At 60.7% G+C, this 16384-nt stretch overlaps 1 protein-coding gene across 1 annotated transcript in view; it reads left to right on the top strand.

Annotated features, from left to right (window-relative positions):
- The window catches only part of SDK1 (sidekick cell adhesion molecule 1), a gene marked incomplete at its 5' end in the record, with an annotated part of 555106 nt that overhangs the window by 485046 nt on the left and 53676 nt on the right, over positions 1-16384 (top strand). Inside the window, 5 exons of the mRNA XM_081133971.1 lie at positions 751-901; positions 1324-1561; positions 6696-6811; positions 8024-8213; positions 9827-9925. Of these exons, the coding sequence (XP_080990097.1) occupies positions 751-901; positions 1324-1561; positions 6696-6811; positions 8024-8213; positions 9827-9925 (794 nt within the window). The remainder of the gene's footprint in view (positions 1-750; positions 902-1323; positions 1562-6695; positions 6812-8023; positions 8214-9826; positions 9926-16384) is intronic.

The following is a 16384-nucleotide window of genomic DNA, read 5'->3' as shown; positions in this document are numbered from 1 at the left end:
TTAGAGACCTGTGTCCCTGTCTTAGCTTCATGTGAACAAGGAAGCCTCTGTGATAAGCACGTGTGAGCTCTGGATGTGTTATATGTAAGTCCAGTTCAAATAAGCGTAGCTGTAAATGCAGACGAGACAGAGCCGAAAACAGGGACACAGACTTTAAAGAACATCTGGCTCCACCCCCACTGTACAGACCAGGAAACGGAGGTGAGCCCACTGGCCACCGGTTTGTGACCGACGGGGTTTGGATCCCGCGGTGTGGATTCTGGGGCCAGTGCTCCTCTCTCGATCTGACAGGAAATGGGGCGCAGGCACCCTGGGTCATCAGAAAGACATGGGACTTTCAGAGTGTCTTTTGGTGACGGGCTGACCCTCCCGTCCTGTTCAACGCCATGTGAACTCTGATCCCCTGAGAGGACCCTAGACCTGAACCAGCCCACGGCAGCTGATGGCACAGATTTGTGGCCACAGAACCCACCCCTACGCTTCTCCTGGGAATCTGAAGTCACTGGTTTCCAAATTTACCCTTCTTTGAGGTCTTTCAGGGGGAAGGGCCATACCTGTAATTTGCATTTTTAATGAAACCAGGTAGAAAGGGCGCCCTTGAGGACCGGCCTCTAGGATTCAGGTGGACACATGCCTGACCCCCTCCCACCCCCACCCCGAGACCCGGGCGTGGGGTTTGCTTTCCTTCGTTCTCCGTCTCCCGAGCTGCCCTCTGCCGCGCCCTCACCTGGTCGCCGGTTGTGCCCCCAGGTTCCGAATGAAGCAGGTGAACGTGGTGGGGGCCAGCCCCTTCAGCCAGTCCTCGCGGGTCATCCAGACGCTGCAGGCGCCCCCGGACGTGGCTCCGTCCAGCGTCACCGTCCGGACGGCCAGCGAGACCAGCCTGCGGCTGCGCTGGGTGGTGAGTGGACGCAGAGGGGCCCCGGGCGGTGGTCTGGGGCTCCCGGGGCGCCCAGGACCCCAGAGCCGGGATGCAGTCGGGACTAATCTCACTGAGCCCATAGACGCTGCGCTGTACCGGGCCTCGGACAGCCGGCGGGGCCCGGGCGCGGTGGGGGCGCCGGGGCGCAGGGCTGGCCTCCCGGCCCCGGTCGGTCAGCACGGGGCCCCCGCTGTCAGAGGCCCAGCCGGGTCATGTCCCACAGAATTAAGCCAGGGAGCATTTAAAGTCACATCCAGCCAGAGTTACCGACGGGACTCCGTTTGGGTAACGGCAGAAAAGTTCCAGAGAGAAACAGTTTCTAAGGCTGTCCCCCCGAAAGTGCTGCCAGGCCCGGGCCTCGGGGGACAGGCCCGCGGGGGCTCACGCGGCTGTCCCCCCAGCCCCTGCCCGACTCCCAGTACAACGGGAACCCCGAGTCCGTGGGCTACAGGGTCAAGTACTGGCGCCCGGACCTGCCGGCGCCCGCGCTGGCGCAGGTCATCAGCGACCGGCTGGAGCGGGAGGTCGCGCTGGAGGAGCTGGAGGAGTGGACGGAGTACGAGGTGCAGATGCAGGCCTTCAACGCCATCGGCGCGGGGCCCTGGAGCGAGGTGGTGCGCGGGCGCACGCGGGAGGCAGGTGAGCGTGGGGCGGGGGGGCATACGCGGGAGGCAGGGGACCGCGGGGGGGGGGGGCATACGCGGGAGGCAGGGGACCGCGGGGGGGGGGGGGGGGCATACGCGGGAGGCAGGGGACCGCGGGGGGGGGGGGCATACGCGGGAGGCAGGGGACCGCGGGGGGGGGGGGCATACGCGGGAGGCAGGGGACCGCGGGGGGGGGGGGGGGGCATACGCGGGAGGCAGGTGAGTGCGGGGCAGGGGGGCAGGGGGGCATACGCGGGAGGCAGGGGACCGTGACCGGGCCTGCACCCTGTCTCCCCTGGGAGGGGAGCTGGGCCCCACTCTCACGGCTCCGCCCAGAGGGGCGCTCAGACCCCTCCCCCCTCTCACGGCTCCGCCCAGAGGGGCGCTCAGACCCCTCCCCACTCTCACGGCTCCGCCCAGAGGGGCGCTCAGACCCCGCCCCCGCTCTCACGGCTCCGCCCAGAGGGGCGCTCAGACCCCTCCCCACTCTCACGGCTCCGCCCAGAGGGGCGCTCAGACCCCGCCCCCGCTCTCACGGCTCCGCCCAGAGGGGCGCTCAGACCCCTCCCCACTCTCACGGCTCCGCCCAGAGGGGCGCTGAGACCCCGCCCCCGCTCTCACGGCTCCGCCCAGAGGGGGGCTCAGACCCCTCCCCCCTCTCACGGCTCCGCCCAGAGGGGCGCTCAGACCCCGCCCCCGCTCTCACGGCTCCGCCCAGAGGGGGGGCTCAGACCCCTCCCCCCTCTCACGGCTCCGCCCAGAGGGGCGCTCAGACCCCGCCCCCGCTCTCACGGCTCCGCCCAGAGGGGGGCTCAGACCCCTCCCCCCTCTCACGGCTCCGCCCAGAGGGGCGCCCAGACCCCGCCCCCGCTCTCATGGCTCCGCCCAGAGGGGCGCTCAGACCCCGCCCCCGCTCTCATGGCTCCGCCCAGAGGGGGCGCTCAGACCCCTCCCCCCTCTCACGGCTCCGCCCAGAGGGGGCGCTCAGACCCCTCCCCCCTCTCACGGCTCCGCCCAGAGGGGCGCTCAGACCCCGCCCCCGCTCTCATGGCTCCGCCCAGAGGGGCGCTCAGACCCCGCCCCCCTCTCACGGCTCCGCCCAGAGGGGCGCTCAGACCCCTCCCCACTCTCACGGCTCCGCCCAGAGGGGCGCTCAGACCCCGCCCCCGCTCTCATGGCTCCGCCCAGAGGGGCGCTCAGACCCCGCCCCCGCTCTCATGGCTCCGCCCAGAGGGGCGCTCAGACCCCGCCCCCGCTCTCATGGCTCCGCCCAGAGGGGCGCTCAGACCCCGCCCCCCTCTCATGGCTCCGCCCAGAGGGGGCGCTCAGACCCCTCCCCCCTCTCATGGCTCCGCTGTGACCACGTGATCAGTGGGTTTTAAAAGCCTTTTATCCTCAAAATCTGAATGTTGGTGACAACGCAGAGACCTTGGGAAATCCTGAAGGACGGACCTAACTTTAGGAACAGACAGCTCAATAACACGTTTTCTAAAAACTTAGTAGAAAATTAGGGATAAAGTGTAATTTTTGGAATTTGAATTTTTTTATTGATGTGCTCATAAGAAAACAGGAGACCCCAGTGATGTGCGAGGCACCAAGGGCACAGAGAGCGGGAGCGGCAGGGCGGAGCTGGACCAGCAGCCCTGGGGCGGGCTGGGGCCGGAGCCTGCCTGGTGGTCTCAGGACCCGGGATTCGGTGCCCACCCAGGACCTGGTGCCCACCCAGGACGGGACGCTCAGCCCTGAGTCTGTGCGAGTCGGCTGGAACCGCCACCCCGCGTAAAGACGAGGCTCCTGAGCTGCACCCTCCTTGAAAGGGGGGACTCCCAGCACCTGCCCCGGAGGCCTCTGCGTCGGCCTGTCCGGCGCCCGCGCTGCTCTGGCTCTGAACATGCTCAATGTGAATGGTCCAGAAACTCCCAGGAGAGAAATCAGTGCGGAACTTGGTTCCAGACACCAGAGCACAAGCAGCAAGAGAAAAAAATAGACATGTTGACCCATCAAAATGAAAACTTTTCTGTTTAGAGAATACCATAAAGTTTAAAAAACAGTCCTCCAAGTGGCAGAACGTGTTTGCAAACCATGTATGTGATAAGGGACTGGTACCCAGACTATATATTTATAAATGCTCGTGCAAGTCCACGGTAAAAACACAGCCCAATTAAAACCTGGACAAAGGACCCGAATAGATGTTTCTTCAAGGAAGACACACACGTGGCCAACAAGCCCATGAAGGGCTCAGCGTCACAGCCGTCAGGGAGGTGGAAATCGAGCACACCCCAGGGGGCCAGAGTAAAATGTGAAACAAGCGGGGCAGTGGGAGAAGTGGGAGCTCCACGTGGCTGGCGGGGTGCAGGGTGGAGCCACCACCGTGGAGCATCATCCAGCAGTCCCTGAGCTGGGCAGCAGCCACAGGACCCAGCACGCACAGGCCAGGATGCAGACCGGGACGGGTGTGTGGACAGCCCTGCAGATCGGGCGGGATCGGCCTCAGTGTCGTCTGATCGCCATCCACTGTGAGCAGGCCCCTCGCTGAAGCTCTGCCTTGTCAGCATCACTGTCATGGCGACAGAAAATTATCTTTAACATTAACTGAACGTCTGTTCAATCTGAACGTTGGTTGAGTGTGTGTCTCTGGGAGGAGAGTCTGGGTTCACGGGTGTTCTCGTCACGGGATGGAGAACAGGGCGGGTGATCACTCCAGACTTGGCAATTCAGCTGCCAGATGTTTTCATGCTGGGGAAGGGGGTCCTCGGGACCCCTCCTGGGCCGATCTCCCCTTCAGGGCCCTGGTGCTGAGCTGTCGGTGGTCCCCTGGACCATCCCGGCCCACCTGCAGGGTTGGTCCTGTGGGGCTTTAGTTCCTCCACCTCTGAATGGAGCTTCAGAACCTCCTGGTGCAACAGGTCTGATGCCCTGCCTTCCCTGCCCCCCTGAAGTCCACTGCTGACCGCCCCCAGCACCGAGCCCGCCCCGCTGAGACGGGTCCCGCCAGGAGGGGGTGAAGTGGTGGATGGCCAGAGGGCGAGGGAGCCGATGGGAAGACTGGGCCGCTGACGCCACCCAGAGTGAGGCCAGGACGTCAAGCAGGACGGTCTGAGCCACACACAGAGGAAGTTTAGTTTCCAGTGCGAGCTGACTGCTCCCCTGATGTCTCGTGATACAGCGTAAGGATAAGCGAGGCCGTAAAAAGCAGAGGAGCCCGCGTGAGGCGTGGAGCGAGCTCGGCGGCGAGGCTCCTTCCCGCGGGGAAGCAAGAGAACAGGAGGAGCTTCCGGCTTTCGTGAGAGGTTCTGAGGCTCAAAGCTTAAGATGTGAGGTTGGAAAAGGAGTTGAATCCACCCCCAAGTAGGTGGTGGATGTGGCTTTTCTCTCAATCTTGAAAACGTGAATACCTCTTGACCAAATGCCTGCTTTGCGCCGATAGAATCGGGATCAGCTGGAACATAACCCTGCTGCTCGGCCCTTGCCTCGGCCCTTGCCTCGGCCCTGGGCACAGATCCCGCTGCCTCTGAGTGCACGTCTGGGTTGCCCTGGTCACCGGCGCCCTCGCCCTCGGGGTGGATGCCCTCAGGAGATGGACACACCGTGACCACTCCGTGGGGAGTCGGCTGTTATTTGCAGATCTGCAGGGAGAACTGGGCACTCAACAGTCTCTACGCTGGACCTGCAGACCTGCCAAGGGTGTGAGAGGGGGACCAGCTGTGTTGCCATGACGATGGCTCCCTCCACAGACGGCAGGGCTTCAGAGCGCAGCTAATATCGGGGCGCACAGAGGGCTGGTGCTCACCTCCTGTGAAAGGCGGAAGTTAAGCCGGGTGGAGCGTCCGGTCCCTTTCCCTCTAGTGGCAGTGACTCCGTGAGCCTCGGTGGGCTCAGGCGCCCAGCTGTCACTCGCTGTTCGTGAACCGAGCCTGTGTGGGCAGAGTCACGGGAACTGCCTGGGGGACGGGAGGACCGCTCGGAGCAGCGGGGCCGCGGGGAGCCACCGTGGGCCCAGTGGGACACAGGGTGGTGTGTGCGCACACAGGCTTCCCCCTCAGAGCTGACTAAACGTGACGTCGTAAATATTCTCCTGCGACACTTGAGTGCTCCAACAGTTTAATCTGACTTTGTTGCCTGACCGAGTGACGAATGAGTGACCCCAGCCATCTACCAACGTAGGCCGACCCAGGGTGGCACGACCTCAGGCACCTCAGGAAGGTGTACCCCTGACGGGGGGGAACCCCCAGGTCTGTCCCTGTCCGAATGATGTTCAGGGTTCAAATGAGTCCAAGAGAAAATCAGAGAAGCCAGTCGAGAAGATGTAGAATATCTGTAAATTGCTTTGAACACTTGGCTGTTGTCCTGCACACTTTCTATCTGAGCGTGTCAAGACAAATGAGAGTAAAAACGCCGCCTCCCACGTCCTGGAGTCGGGAGCAGAGTGGCTGTGGCCCCCGTCAGCCTGTCTCACTGTGAAAAAGCGTTTCATGCCCTGGCCAGTTTGTCTCAGTGGTTAGAGCGCCGGCCTGTGAACTGAAGGGTCCCAGGTTCAGCTCCGGCCAAGGACACGTACCTCAGTTGCAGGCTCCATCCCCAGCCTGGTCGAGTCACATGCAGGAAGCAACCAACTGATGTGTCCCCCTCACCTCAACGTTTCTCTCATCCCAATGGGACACATGCTGTGTTCTCTGGCTCCGGTCTCTCCTCCTGCAGAGCCGGGGGAATAACACCTACCTCCTGGGCTACTGTGGGCGTAACCTGTGACCATAACATCACCTCCCTCGCCCCCGCCTGTCCCCTCCCCAGACACACGTTTAGAGAGGTTTGTGAACTGGAGTCTGAAAGGGGGTTTCCCCTGGAGGTAAAATTCGCAGCCCCCGCAGGTTAATATGAAAACAGACCCAGCCCACGTCCTTGCCGGTGGACTCGGATAGAGCTGAGCTCCTGAGTACCGGGATTTGTGGAATTTGTCTCTCATGTTGAAGGGATTTACGTTTCCGTCTCCTGGAAGCTTCGCTGGTCGCCGCACACTGCTCAGAATGCACTGCTGTCTAAGGACAGTCGGGTTGTTTGGGTAAAACGGGGCCTTTATTTGCAGAAGCCTTTAGACTCCGGTTGCCAATCTATTTAACTCTTCTTTGCAGTCCCTTCGGCCGCCCCCGAAAACGTGTCTGCCGTGGCGGTCAGCTCGACCCAGATCCTGCTGACGTGGGCCTCGGTGCCTGAGCAGGACCAGAACGGGCTCATCTTGGGCTACAAGGTACGTGTTAAGGTGACCCCCCCTTTACTTACCACACGCAGGCGCTAACACACGTCACCGCCCACACCAGCGGGTTCCTGTGTCCCCCGGCCCCGCAGCTCTGGCCAGCTCGCTGGTTTTCCCAGGGGTTGTCTGTGTAAGACCGCTGCAGTCTGACTCAGCGTTGGTGTCGCCCCTCAACGTCAGCCAGACCGGGCACAGACCGTGGAGGCTACTGAAACCCAAGCCTCTTTTCCCCGCGTGTGCGCAGGGGTGGTAACCGCAGGGCCAGTACGAGGAAAAACAGGTCATTCTATAGTGTGCACCTCGCTCGTAAGTGCCAACCGAGTGGGATTAGATAAATGCAAGTGTGTGGGCGCCTGTCGCCCATCCAGCCCATCCTGGCACCTCCCAGCTTCTCCGAGCCACTCTGGGTTCAGTGCTGAACGCATCCACCAGGCCCTCGGACTTCTCCTGTGTCTGTCCCATCGCCTCCCTCCCCCACCAGCTAAGCAGCAGTGAAGTCTCTGGATTCAGGCAACAAGGCCCTGCTTGTCCTGCACCGAGGCCCAGAGGCCAGTGTGTCGGCTCTGCAGCCATGATCAGACCCTGTTCTCTGACTCCCCACCTGTCCCGTCTCCCTCCCTGGGGCTGCAGCTGCTCTCCCCTGGCCCCGTGAGACACGGTGATCACAGTGAGTGGGCTCGGTGATGGAAACTCCACACCACCCACCTGGGCCCTGGAGGAAAGGCTCCTGCCAGGCCCTCTGCGCACCCCTCCCTGGTGAACCTGCCGTTACAGCCTCTGGTCACTGGTGTGAGCCCAGGTCAGGGGGAGAGTGCCCACTCCTCTGACACAGGAGCCCAGTTTCCCCACAAACGGAGGCACTGTGGGTAGGAGGTTGTCTCCGCGTCCATCAGGGAGCCCTGGTTTCGGTGGCCGTGGTTGGCGTGGCTGCCTTTGGCAGGTCTTGTAAGTTATGGCGAGGCAGCCGGCCAGCAGCCAAGGGCCGGTCCCCGCTCCAACGGCCCTTTTCCCCGGGTACAAGCCCTTCATCACTGTCATCGCCTCAAACTCCAGCAAGTAGCAGTTAGATCCATACGCCTTCAACCCGGCTGCCCAGGGCAAGAAAGTACAGTGGGCTGGCCCTGCCTTGAGGTCGCCCCACGCCTGCCAAGGCCCCTTCCGGCCCCCTCGTCCTCACGCCCACCCGCTTATGTGTCGATGGTTCAGATCCTGTTCCGGGCGAAGGACCTGGACCCCGAGCCCAGCAGCCACGTCGTGCGGGGGAACCACACGCAGTCGGCGCTCCTGGCGGGCCTACGCAAGTTCGTGCTGTACGAGCTGCAGGTGCTGGCGTTCACGCGCATCGGGAACGGGGTCCCCAGCACACCCCTCATCCTGGAGCGGACCAAGGACGATGGTACGTGTCTGCACTCGCCCCCCTGGCTGGCCGCCGCCGGCTGACGCGGGAAAGGCTGTTGTTTTAAACTTCATTTCCAACCACGTTTTTTTCAGTCGAGGAAAACAAAACACAATTGTCTTTCAGTTGCTGGGTGTCTGTGTGGCCAGTTTCAGCCGGGGGAGAATTTTATGGCCCAGTTACGAGCCTGAGCAGAGTTTCCGTGGTAACTGCAGCAGGCAGGCAGTAAAGGCCAGGGGCGGGGTGAACCCAGGGAGGCCGCTCCTGGGTAGTGACTGCACAGATCCGGTTAAAATCCACTGCTGACCTCGTGCCCAGGGTCCTGGTGCCACGTGACCATCCTTTGCAGAACCTGAGGTCATCAGAAGTTCCCAGGCAGAGTTGTGCCTAAGGGGGCCCAGGCACCCCGCTCCCTTCTCCAGACCTGAGGACAGGAACCGCTGGAGGCCCGTGCGTGGGAGTCTGTCAGCGAATACGTCCGTCCACGCCCCAGGTGTCAGACCCTTAGAGGCTGGCTCCTCCCTCACATCACCACACACACTGCAGCGGCTGTCGGGGGGATACCGATCCCCCCAAACCCTCCGGGGTCCGCAGGGTCTCGCGGAGGAGAGACAATGGTAGATCTTCTGACATCGTCACCAGAATCACTAAGTTAGTCCCCAAACATCCTGTCCGTGGAGCTGTCACTGTCCCCTGCGCTTCACACTGAGGTGGCACTGGGGACACACCTGGCAGAGGAGGGGCTGCCATCTGTCCGTGTCCGGGCAGCTACAGACAGACGGGGAAGGTTGTTTCTTTGTAAAACTGTATGAAGCCCGTGTCCCGGGTCACACAGATGGGAAGTAAAGGGGCGTCTTAGAAACTGCTCCTTGGAACTCAGTCGGTCGCAGTCATTTCCTCCTGAAGTCCCAGCGTGAGTGTCCTCCGCGGCCCTGACACAAACACCGTTTCCTTCCGTGGAGCCGAGTGATCTCCTCACATTTGTTTTACCCAAACCCAAGGGTCATCACACACGTTTAAAATATAAAACACTCAGCTCAGCAGCTGGAGGCACAGTCCAGCGGCCCCGGGACGACTGGGCCACACATCACTGTATTTAGTGCCGACCGTCTGCGCCCGCTGCCCCCACCTGAAATGTGTTTATTAAATTACGGGGCAGCACTGGTTAATGATCTTACGTGATTTTCAGGCGGACAAGATTGTAATTCAGCCTCTGTGCGCGCTATTGTGAGCTCCCCGCCCGAAGTCTCGTGTCTCCCCCTCCATGTACTTGACCCCCAACACCCTGACCCCCTGACCCCGACTCTCACCTTGATGTCCATGCCATGGGCCACTTAGTGACCGGCCTGCCAGCTTTGTGCAGCTCCTGCTCACGGGACTTCCAGCAGGTTCGAGCGAAGCCGACGGGCTGGATGGAAACGAGGTTTTTACTCAGAATCTTAGGGAGCCACCCAGAGCCGTTAGGTTCCAGCGTCATCCCCCCAAACGTGGGGTGTTTCCGCATGAACAGTGTCGCCGTGGCAGCGACTGTGGTCAGTTCGCAGCATCGTTCGCGATCTTGTCGTGGGACCAGGTACCATCACAAGGGCTCACGTGGCTTCTTTCTCCTTCAGCCCCAGGCCCCCCGGTGAGGCTGGTGTTCCCGGAGGTGAGGCTCACGTCCGTGCGGATCGTGTGGCAGCCGCCAGAGGAGCCCAACGGCATCATTCTGGGTAAGGAGGCGGCGGTGGCAGGGGCACAGCTCAGAGCAAGTAGCAGTTAGAAGCATTTCATCTCGTTCCATCAGGTGAAACAACTCTGCAGCAGCCCAGCATTTTCTGCACTGAGAGGGGTTGGGCCCCCGCTGTCCGTGAGCTAAGGTCCTTGGCAAGGTGAAACTCACTTTGTTCTCTCAGAAGTTTTTCACTTGCGGGGGGGTCACAGCAGTGCCACCTGTGCCTGACCTCCCTCCACGCTGATGGGTGCTTGGAAAGCAGCGGCCAGTTCCCCACAGGACCCACCTGGGTATCACCCCCAAGTCCCTGGAGACCTTCCTTCTGCTGCAGGGCTGCACCCCATCCTTGAAGAAGTAAAGAGGGAGCCGTGTCCCGGGGAGGAGAGAGGGAACCGCGTGCGCGGGTCCCAGGGAGAGTGTTTACTGTTAATATTTCATTCCGAGGAGTAGGTCTGATAACAGTGACAAAAAGCCTTAATTTCTGCTACTTCCCTGAAGGCAGAAACTTCTGTTTTAAAACAGCACCAGTTCCTTCATCCGGTCCCCCTTTGACCGTGACACATTAGGGGCCTGCTACACGCCGGATGTTGGGCATGGGGTGGGAGTAAGGAGTGAAGAGATGCGCCGTCCCCGAGACACTCACGGGCCGCAGGGAGAACCGCCACACTGCAGGTGACAGGTGACAGGGAGATCACAGCGCCCCCAGCCGCAGCTCCTGGGTGGGGCCTCTCGGTGGGGGGAAGGCTGGTGGAAGGAAGGCCGTCTGGGCTGGACCCTCAGGAGAAGGGAAGATGGGTGGGCCCTGGGCCAGAGCAGCCTTGTCCTGGGGGAGGGCAGACAGACCCACAGCTGCTTTCATCTGCCTTGTGCCTGCATCCCGGATGGGCCAGTGGCAGAGGGGTGAGGCTGTGGACACAGCAGCCACGCTGCCCAGGGCCCGGCCTCAGTGCAGGAATTTGTGCTGGTGACTTCGCTTTCCTGTGCCTCGGTTTCCCCCTCCCTCCAAGAGGAACAGCAGTGGCATGTCCCTCCTGGGGCTGAATGAGCTGTGTGTGAGGAACCTGGGGCAGCACCTGCCACATGGAAAGTACTCAGTCACCATTTGCCCAAATGTTGTGGCTACTTAGTCTCTACTCGTTTCTCTGGGACCAGAGTGACTGCTGGGTCAGGCGAGGCTTGGCCAGCACTGGCGTCCACCCATTCATCACCACTGGGGTTGCAGGGACCATCCCCACCTCCCTGGCTACTGGGACAGGGTTCGTGCCGAGGAGACAGGAGCAGAGCCTACACAGGCGGCCCGGGGCCAGCTCATAGGGAGCCCCTCAGGTGCGTTGAGAAGTTTATTTTGATCTCTAGTCCCTGGGAGGTGATTGAAAATCATGAAACCTCAGGGAAGGAGGGCAGCGTGGAAAGACCGAGCCTTCCAGGCGCAGCAGACAGGCGCTAAGTAAAATAGCACCGTGTCCCCGTGATGCAGAGAATGTCCCATCTGTGCCTCTTGTTATAATGGCGGCCATCTGTCATCATCACAAATGTTGTGGGGTCACCTGTCGCCTGGATGCTATCACAGCAAACTGCAGATGCCGTAAGAGAGGTGGGAAGCCGTTTCTGAAGACCCAGATTGGTGTTCACAGAGGAGAAGGGAAACGTCTCTGCAAGGCCCTCGTGACACCCAGAGACCTTGAATCACTGCTCTGCTCAGGTGGCGTGGCCCTCGGAGTCTATAAACACAGCTCCCGGCTGTGATCTAGATCAAAACATGTTCCTGCATTTCCAAAGGAGATTAACAGCACGAAACACCACAGCTGCCTGCAGGGAAAAACACTCACTTATTTGCATAAATATTTTACTAGGGAGAGCTTTCAGCATTTAGAGCCACCCTCCGGGGGATGCTCAGGAGCCTCAGAGTCCAGCGTCCCTCCCTCCCTCGCTGACAACTCCGTCAAATGCTCCTGAGCTGAGCGAAGCACATGCCCCTCAGACCCACGAGGGTGGGCCCACCACGCACGCCAGGATCTTCCACCCCACCTGCCTGCCCAGCGCCTAACATTTACCTCTGGCTTATCACAGAGGGTGTGCTCGGGCTCTGCTGAGAATCAAGAGCTCAGTGAATGATCCGTGTTTGCAAACAGTTAGAGCCACGGCCGTGTTGCCTGCTCCCAGCCCTCCGACGGATAAGCTGTAAAACCAACAGGACACATGGCACCTGGGCTGGGCTGATGTGAGCCTCCCAGGCAGCTCAGCTGCTGTGGGTTCCCTGAGCAGCAGGTGGGTGTTGGGGGGCTGTCACCACTCACACCCCCTGACAGTGGCTACCAAGAGGGTCAGGCAGCACCACGCCCCCCAAACTTGAGCGTCGGGCCCAGGGATGCATCACAGAGCAGACAGTCTCAGAGTGATGCCTGTGGTTTGCGCAGGAAACAGTCCAAAACAGGCCTGGCAGCACCTGCAGGCCTCACGACTCTCCACAGTGGCTTCGGGTGTCTGTCGACAGTCAGCCCACCTGACCAGGCAGCAGAGACCCCCTCCCCCACACACACACACACAGCCACAGTCATGTCTTGGCCTCTCTTCCTGTTTGCATCTCACCTGGATGGTTCTGGAGCTTCCGTGGTGCCTGAAGCCCACACCCTTTTCCAGTTCTGATTGTCAGGATGCACGGTGCCTCCTCCACTTCCTGGGCATTTTCAGAGATGGCTCGAGCTTCTTTCTCCGTGGTTTTAGTCTCCGCCTTGGATCAGTGCTGCGTGGACGTGGCCTCACTCCTCTGAGTGCTTCGGTTACCATGATTCCCCCGTAGCCGTAAACGTGGGGCGGCATGTCACTCCCGGGATTGGCTCAGCTTCCCTGGCCCTCCCTGCCCGCCTCTCCTGGCGCTGAAACAGCCTTGCTGTCCTGCTCTCCCAGAGCCGTAATTGCACAAGTAGCCTGAACACCCCGCGCTCCTCTCGCTCGATCTGTCACTACCCTCTGAAAACGCGGGAACGCGTCCGCAGCTGCTTTTTCCACTTATGTGCAGAAAAAGCCTCTCCTCTCTTATCCATCGAGTGCAGGATGTGGTGAAAACATGTCAGGGTGCGACACAGGTATCAGCCTCGATGTTCAGCAGCACAGGGTGGGCACTAGAGGGTGTCATCTAACTTTAGGGCGGATACAAGGAAGGGGCAGGTGTCACAGGCTGAGGCACTCCTCCCAGGGCTCAGCGTGGACCTGGGTTGGATCCTGCAGTCAGGCAGCTTTGGGAGGTGTGCGCTGTGCTCTGCATGCGCTGCGTCAGTGTCAGCGTCACGGCCCCGGCTGCGTGTACTGCGTCACAGTGTCAGTGTCACGGCCCCACTGCATGTACTGCGTCACAGCGTCACGGCCCGGGCTGCATGTACTGCGTCACAGCGTCAGCGTCACGGCCCGGGCTGCATGTACTGCGTCACAGCGTCAGCGTCACGGCCCCGCTGCATGTGCTGCGTCACAGCGTCAGCGTCAGGGCCCCGGCTGCATGTACTGCGTCACAGCGTCACGCCCCGGCTGCATGTACTGCGTCACAGTGTCAGCGTCACGGCCCCGCTGCATGTGCTGCGTCACAGCGTCACGGCCCCGGCTGCATATACTGCGTCACAGCGTCATGGCCGCGGCTGCATATACTGCGTCACAGTGTCACAGTGTCACGGCCCTGGCTGCATGTGCTGCGTCACAGTGTCACGGCCCCGGCTGCATATACTGCGTCACAGCGTCACGGCCCCGGCTGCGTATACTACGTCATAACGTCACAGCGTCACGGCCCCGGCTGCAGGTACTGCGTCACAGTGTCACGGCCCCGGCTGCATATACTGCGTCACAGCGTCACGGCCCCGGCTGCGTATACTACGTCATAACGTCACAGCGTCACGGCCCCGGCTGCAGGTACTGCGTCACAGTGTCACGGCCCCGGCTGCATGTGCTGCGTCACTGCGTCCTGGCCGCAGCTGCGTATTCTCCGTCAGGGCGACACGGCGGCAGCTGCTGAGTGGCAGGAGCTGAAGGTCGGGGTGCAGCGCAGCCCCACCTCGAGCACCCGCCCCACTGGGTTCTGGCGGCCCCCAGTGGCAGGTCCGCACGGGACGTCGGTGTGTTTAAGTCACGTTTCTGAAGGAAAGGCGCTCTCCCTGCGCCGGGAGGGGCGGCAGCCTGAAAGCCGGTCGGGAAGAGCCGGCAGTGAGCGCAGGGCCTCGCGAGGAGCAGGCTCGGGGTCGCTCCGCCGCGGGCGCGGGCGGGGGGGGGGGCACCGTGGGGAAAGCGGCCCGAGGCTGGGAGAGGCCCCATCTCATCCACCCCAGTGCCGAGTCACACAGTTGTGCCTTTGAACAAAGTCTCGGTTTGTCACAGGATGTTTAACGGTAGCGACGGAGTAATGTGAGTGGAGATGAAAGCCAGCGCGGAACGTATGGCCGTGGAGGGGCAGCTGTGACCTGCGCTGTTCCCGAGGGTCCGATTGCTCGTTAACTCGGACTCGCAGGGGACAGGGCATCAGAATTAGCGAGGGGTCTGAGTCACACCCGGCGCTGTCCGCTGGAGAAGTCAAAGGCGGGGCTGGCGCTGGGGGCTGGGGGGGGCCCAGCCCACAGGGCGCCCAGCACCCCGAGGGGGCTTGAGGGCGAGTCCCATCCCGCACCGTCTGCTGCTGCTGCCACTCAGCACACGCGTGGTTTCTCACACTGCAGAGAGGAACCCCAGAAACTCAGACCCAGGGCCCAGACGTGCCTAATGCAAACTTGCCTTCACCTAAAAATAAAACGCCTTTCAAAGCGAGAGGCAACTAGCACTTATTTGAGATCAATGAGAATAGCTATATGGGAAGCACTGATTCAGCAAAAACCCAAGAAGCATTCCTATGAGGCGACAAAAGCAGGGGTGTTTGCAAGAAGGGAAAGGGGACAGTTACATCCACGGAAGGAAGGTGTTTCTATCCGTGCAAACAATGTAGCACAGTGCCGCCAGTTCTAAGCCGTGTTTGTAACTTTTGTTACCCTTGCGGATGGTTCTCGGGAATACAGTGTTGCCCTAGGACCCGTCCAAAGGTTATTTTGCTGTTTTAACATCCAAAGGTTTGAGGCATAAGACTTGCAGGGCAGTTCCTTCAGCTCCATTTCAAAGCAACTCCATTTGTGATATTTTTTACACTTAATTTCTGCTTCTTGGGGGAGGACTGGTGTCTCTTCCTCCCTGGGAATGATATGCACATGGGTGAGCTCACTCAAGGTCACCCCTCCCTCTGGAGGTTTTTAAAATATTAAGACTGGTCCTGTTCTAATCGGTTAGGTCTGTCTGCCGATGCAGCCTCTGAGCCTGATCATAGATAAAGTTGCATTTGTCTTCGCAAAATACCCTTTGTTCGTTTCTGCCTTTAGTCCAGGAATATGCCTGTGACGATGACACCGGTCATTACTTTCTGTAGTGGGCACAGACTGAGTCCTGCAACAGTCAGGTGGAAGGGGGAGTGTGGCCAAGCCCCTGGCTGGCCGGTCTGACCTTAGGCCAGTGTGGGCGTCTGTATGACCGGCATCCCCACTCCAGGGACCAAGGCCGCTCCCACCCACCTCTGCCTGTCCCTTGTGCCACCTTCCGTCTGCGGAATGGGCATCACTGTTCACCTTCAGGCCAGATCCAAACCCCAGCAAAAATAACAGCGTGGCTCGCGGAGGAAGTGAGAGGTGACGCGGGGATGGATATGCACCACTGTCCTGGCAGTGGATGGGTGCCAGAGGCAGAGGTCAGAATTAATAAATAAATGTATTTAAAAGTATAAAGGCTGGAGAAATAAAAGCGCTGATATAACCAGTCGGAGTGTGTGATGGAGGAAGCGGACCAGGAGGGACCATGGCGGCCTCCCCATCGCTCACCGCGAGGACTCGGTACACGGGTGGAGGCACCAGGGGACGAGAAACTGCCTCCACTGGAGCCCTCGTGTTAAGTCCCAGAAGAACCGAAACCAGAAAATAAACCCTCAGAAGGACCCGAAGGGAAGTGCACCTGGCAACTCGGAGGCGCCCTGGAGACGTGAATGCGCAGAGCCAAGCGCGGAGACGCACAGCAGCCTGTGGGTGTCACAAACACATCGCGTCCGTGTGTCCACGCTCGCCGCTCCCACACGGACACGGTGACCAGCGGGCCCCCCCGCCTTGGGAGACAGGCTCTGGGAGGGTGGGGCGGGGGTGGGGACTTAGTGGAAACTGTCCTGCACTCCTGCGCTGTTTTTGAGCCATGTGACCATAATACAATTCAAAAGTAATAGTGAAACCCGTTAATGCCTTTTAAAAAAAATGAAGTGCCCTAAGCCTAGAAGTTTTCCAAGGTGAATATTAACTCTATGCCAAGAGAGGCACTTCCCAGCCTGAGGCAGCGGCCAGAGCGGCTGGAATTAGAGAGCAGCTCTGGCCTGAGGGAGCAGGAGGTCACCGGGTGGCACCTCGGAGGAGCCGCCCCA

Source organism: Miniopterus schreibersii (genome assembly GCF_964146895.1).
Source record: "Miniopterus schreibersii genome assembly, chromosome: 4".
NCBI classification, from domain to species: Eukaryota; Metazoa; Chordata; class Mammalia; order Chiroptera; family Miniopteridae; genus Miniopterus; species Miniopterus schreibersii.
The sequence above is the reverse complement of the archived record's forward strand: the minus strand, read 5'-3'. Positions and strand labels throughout refer to the sequence as shown.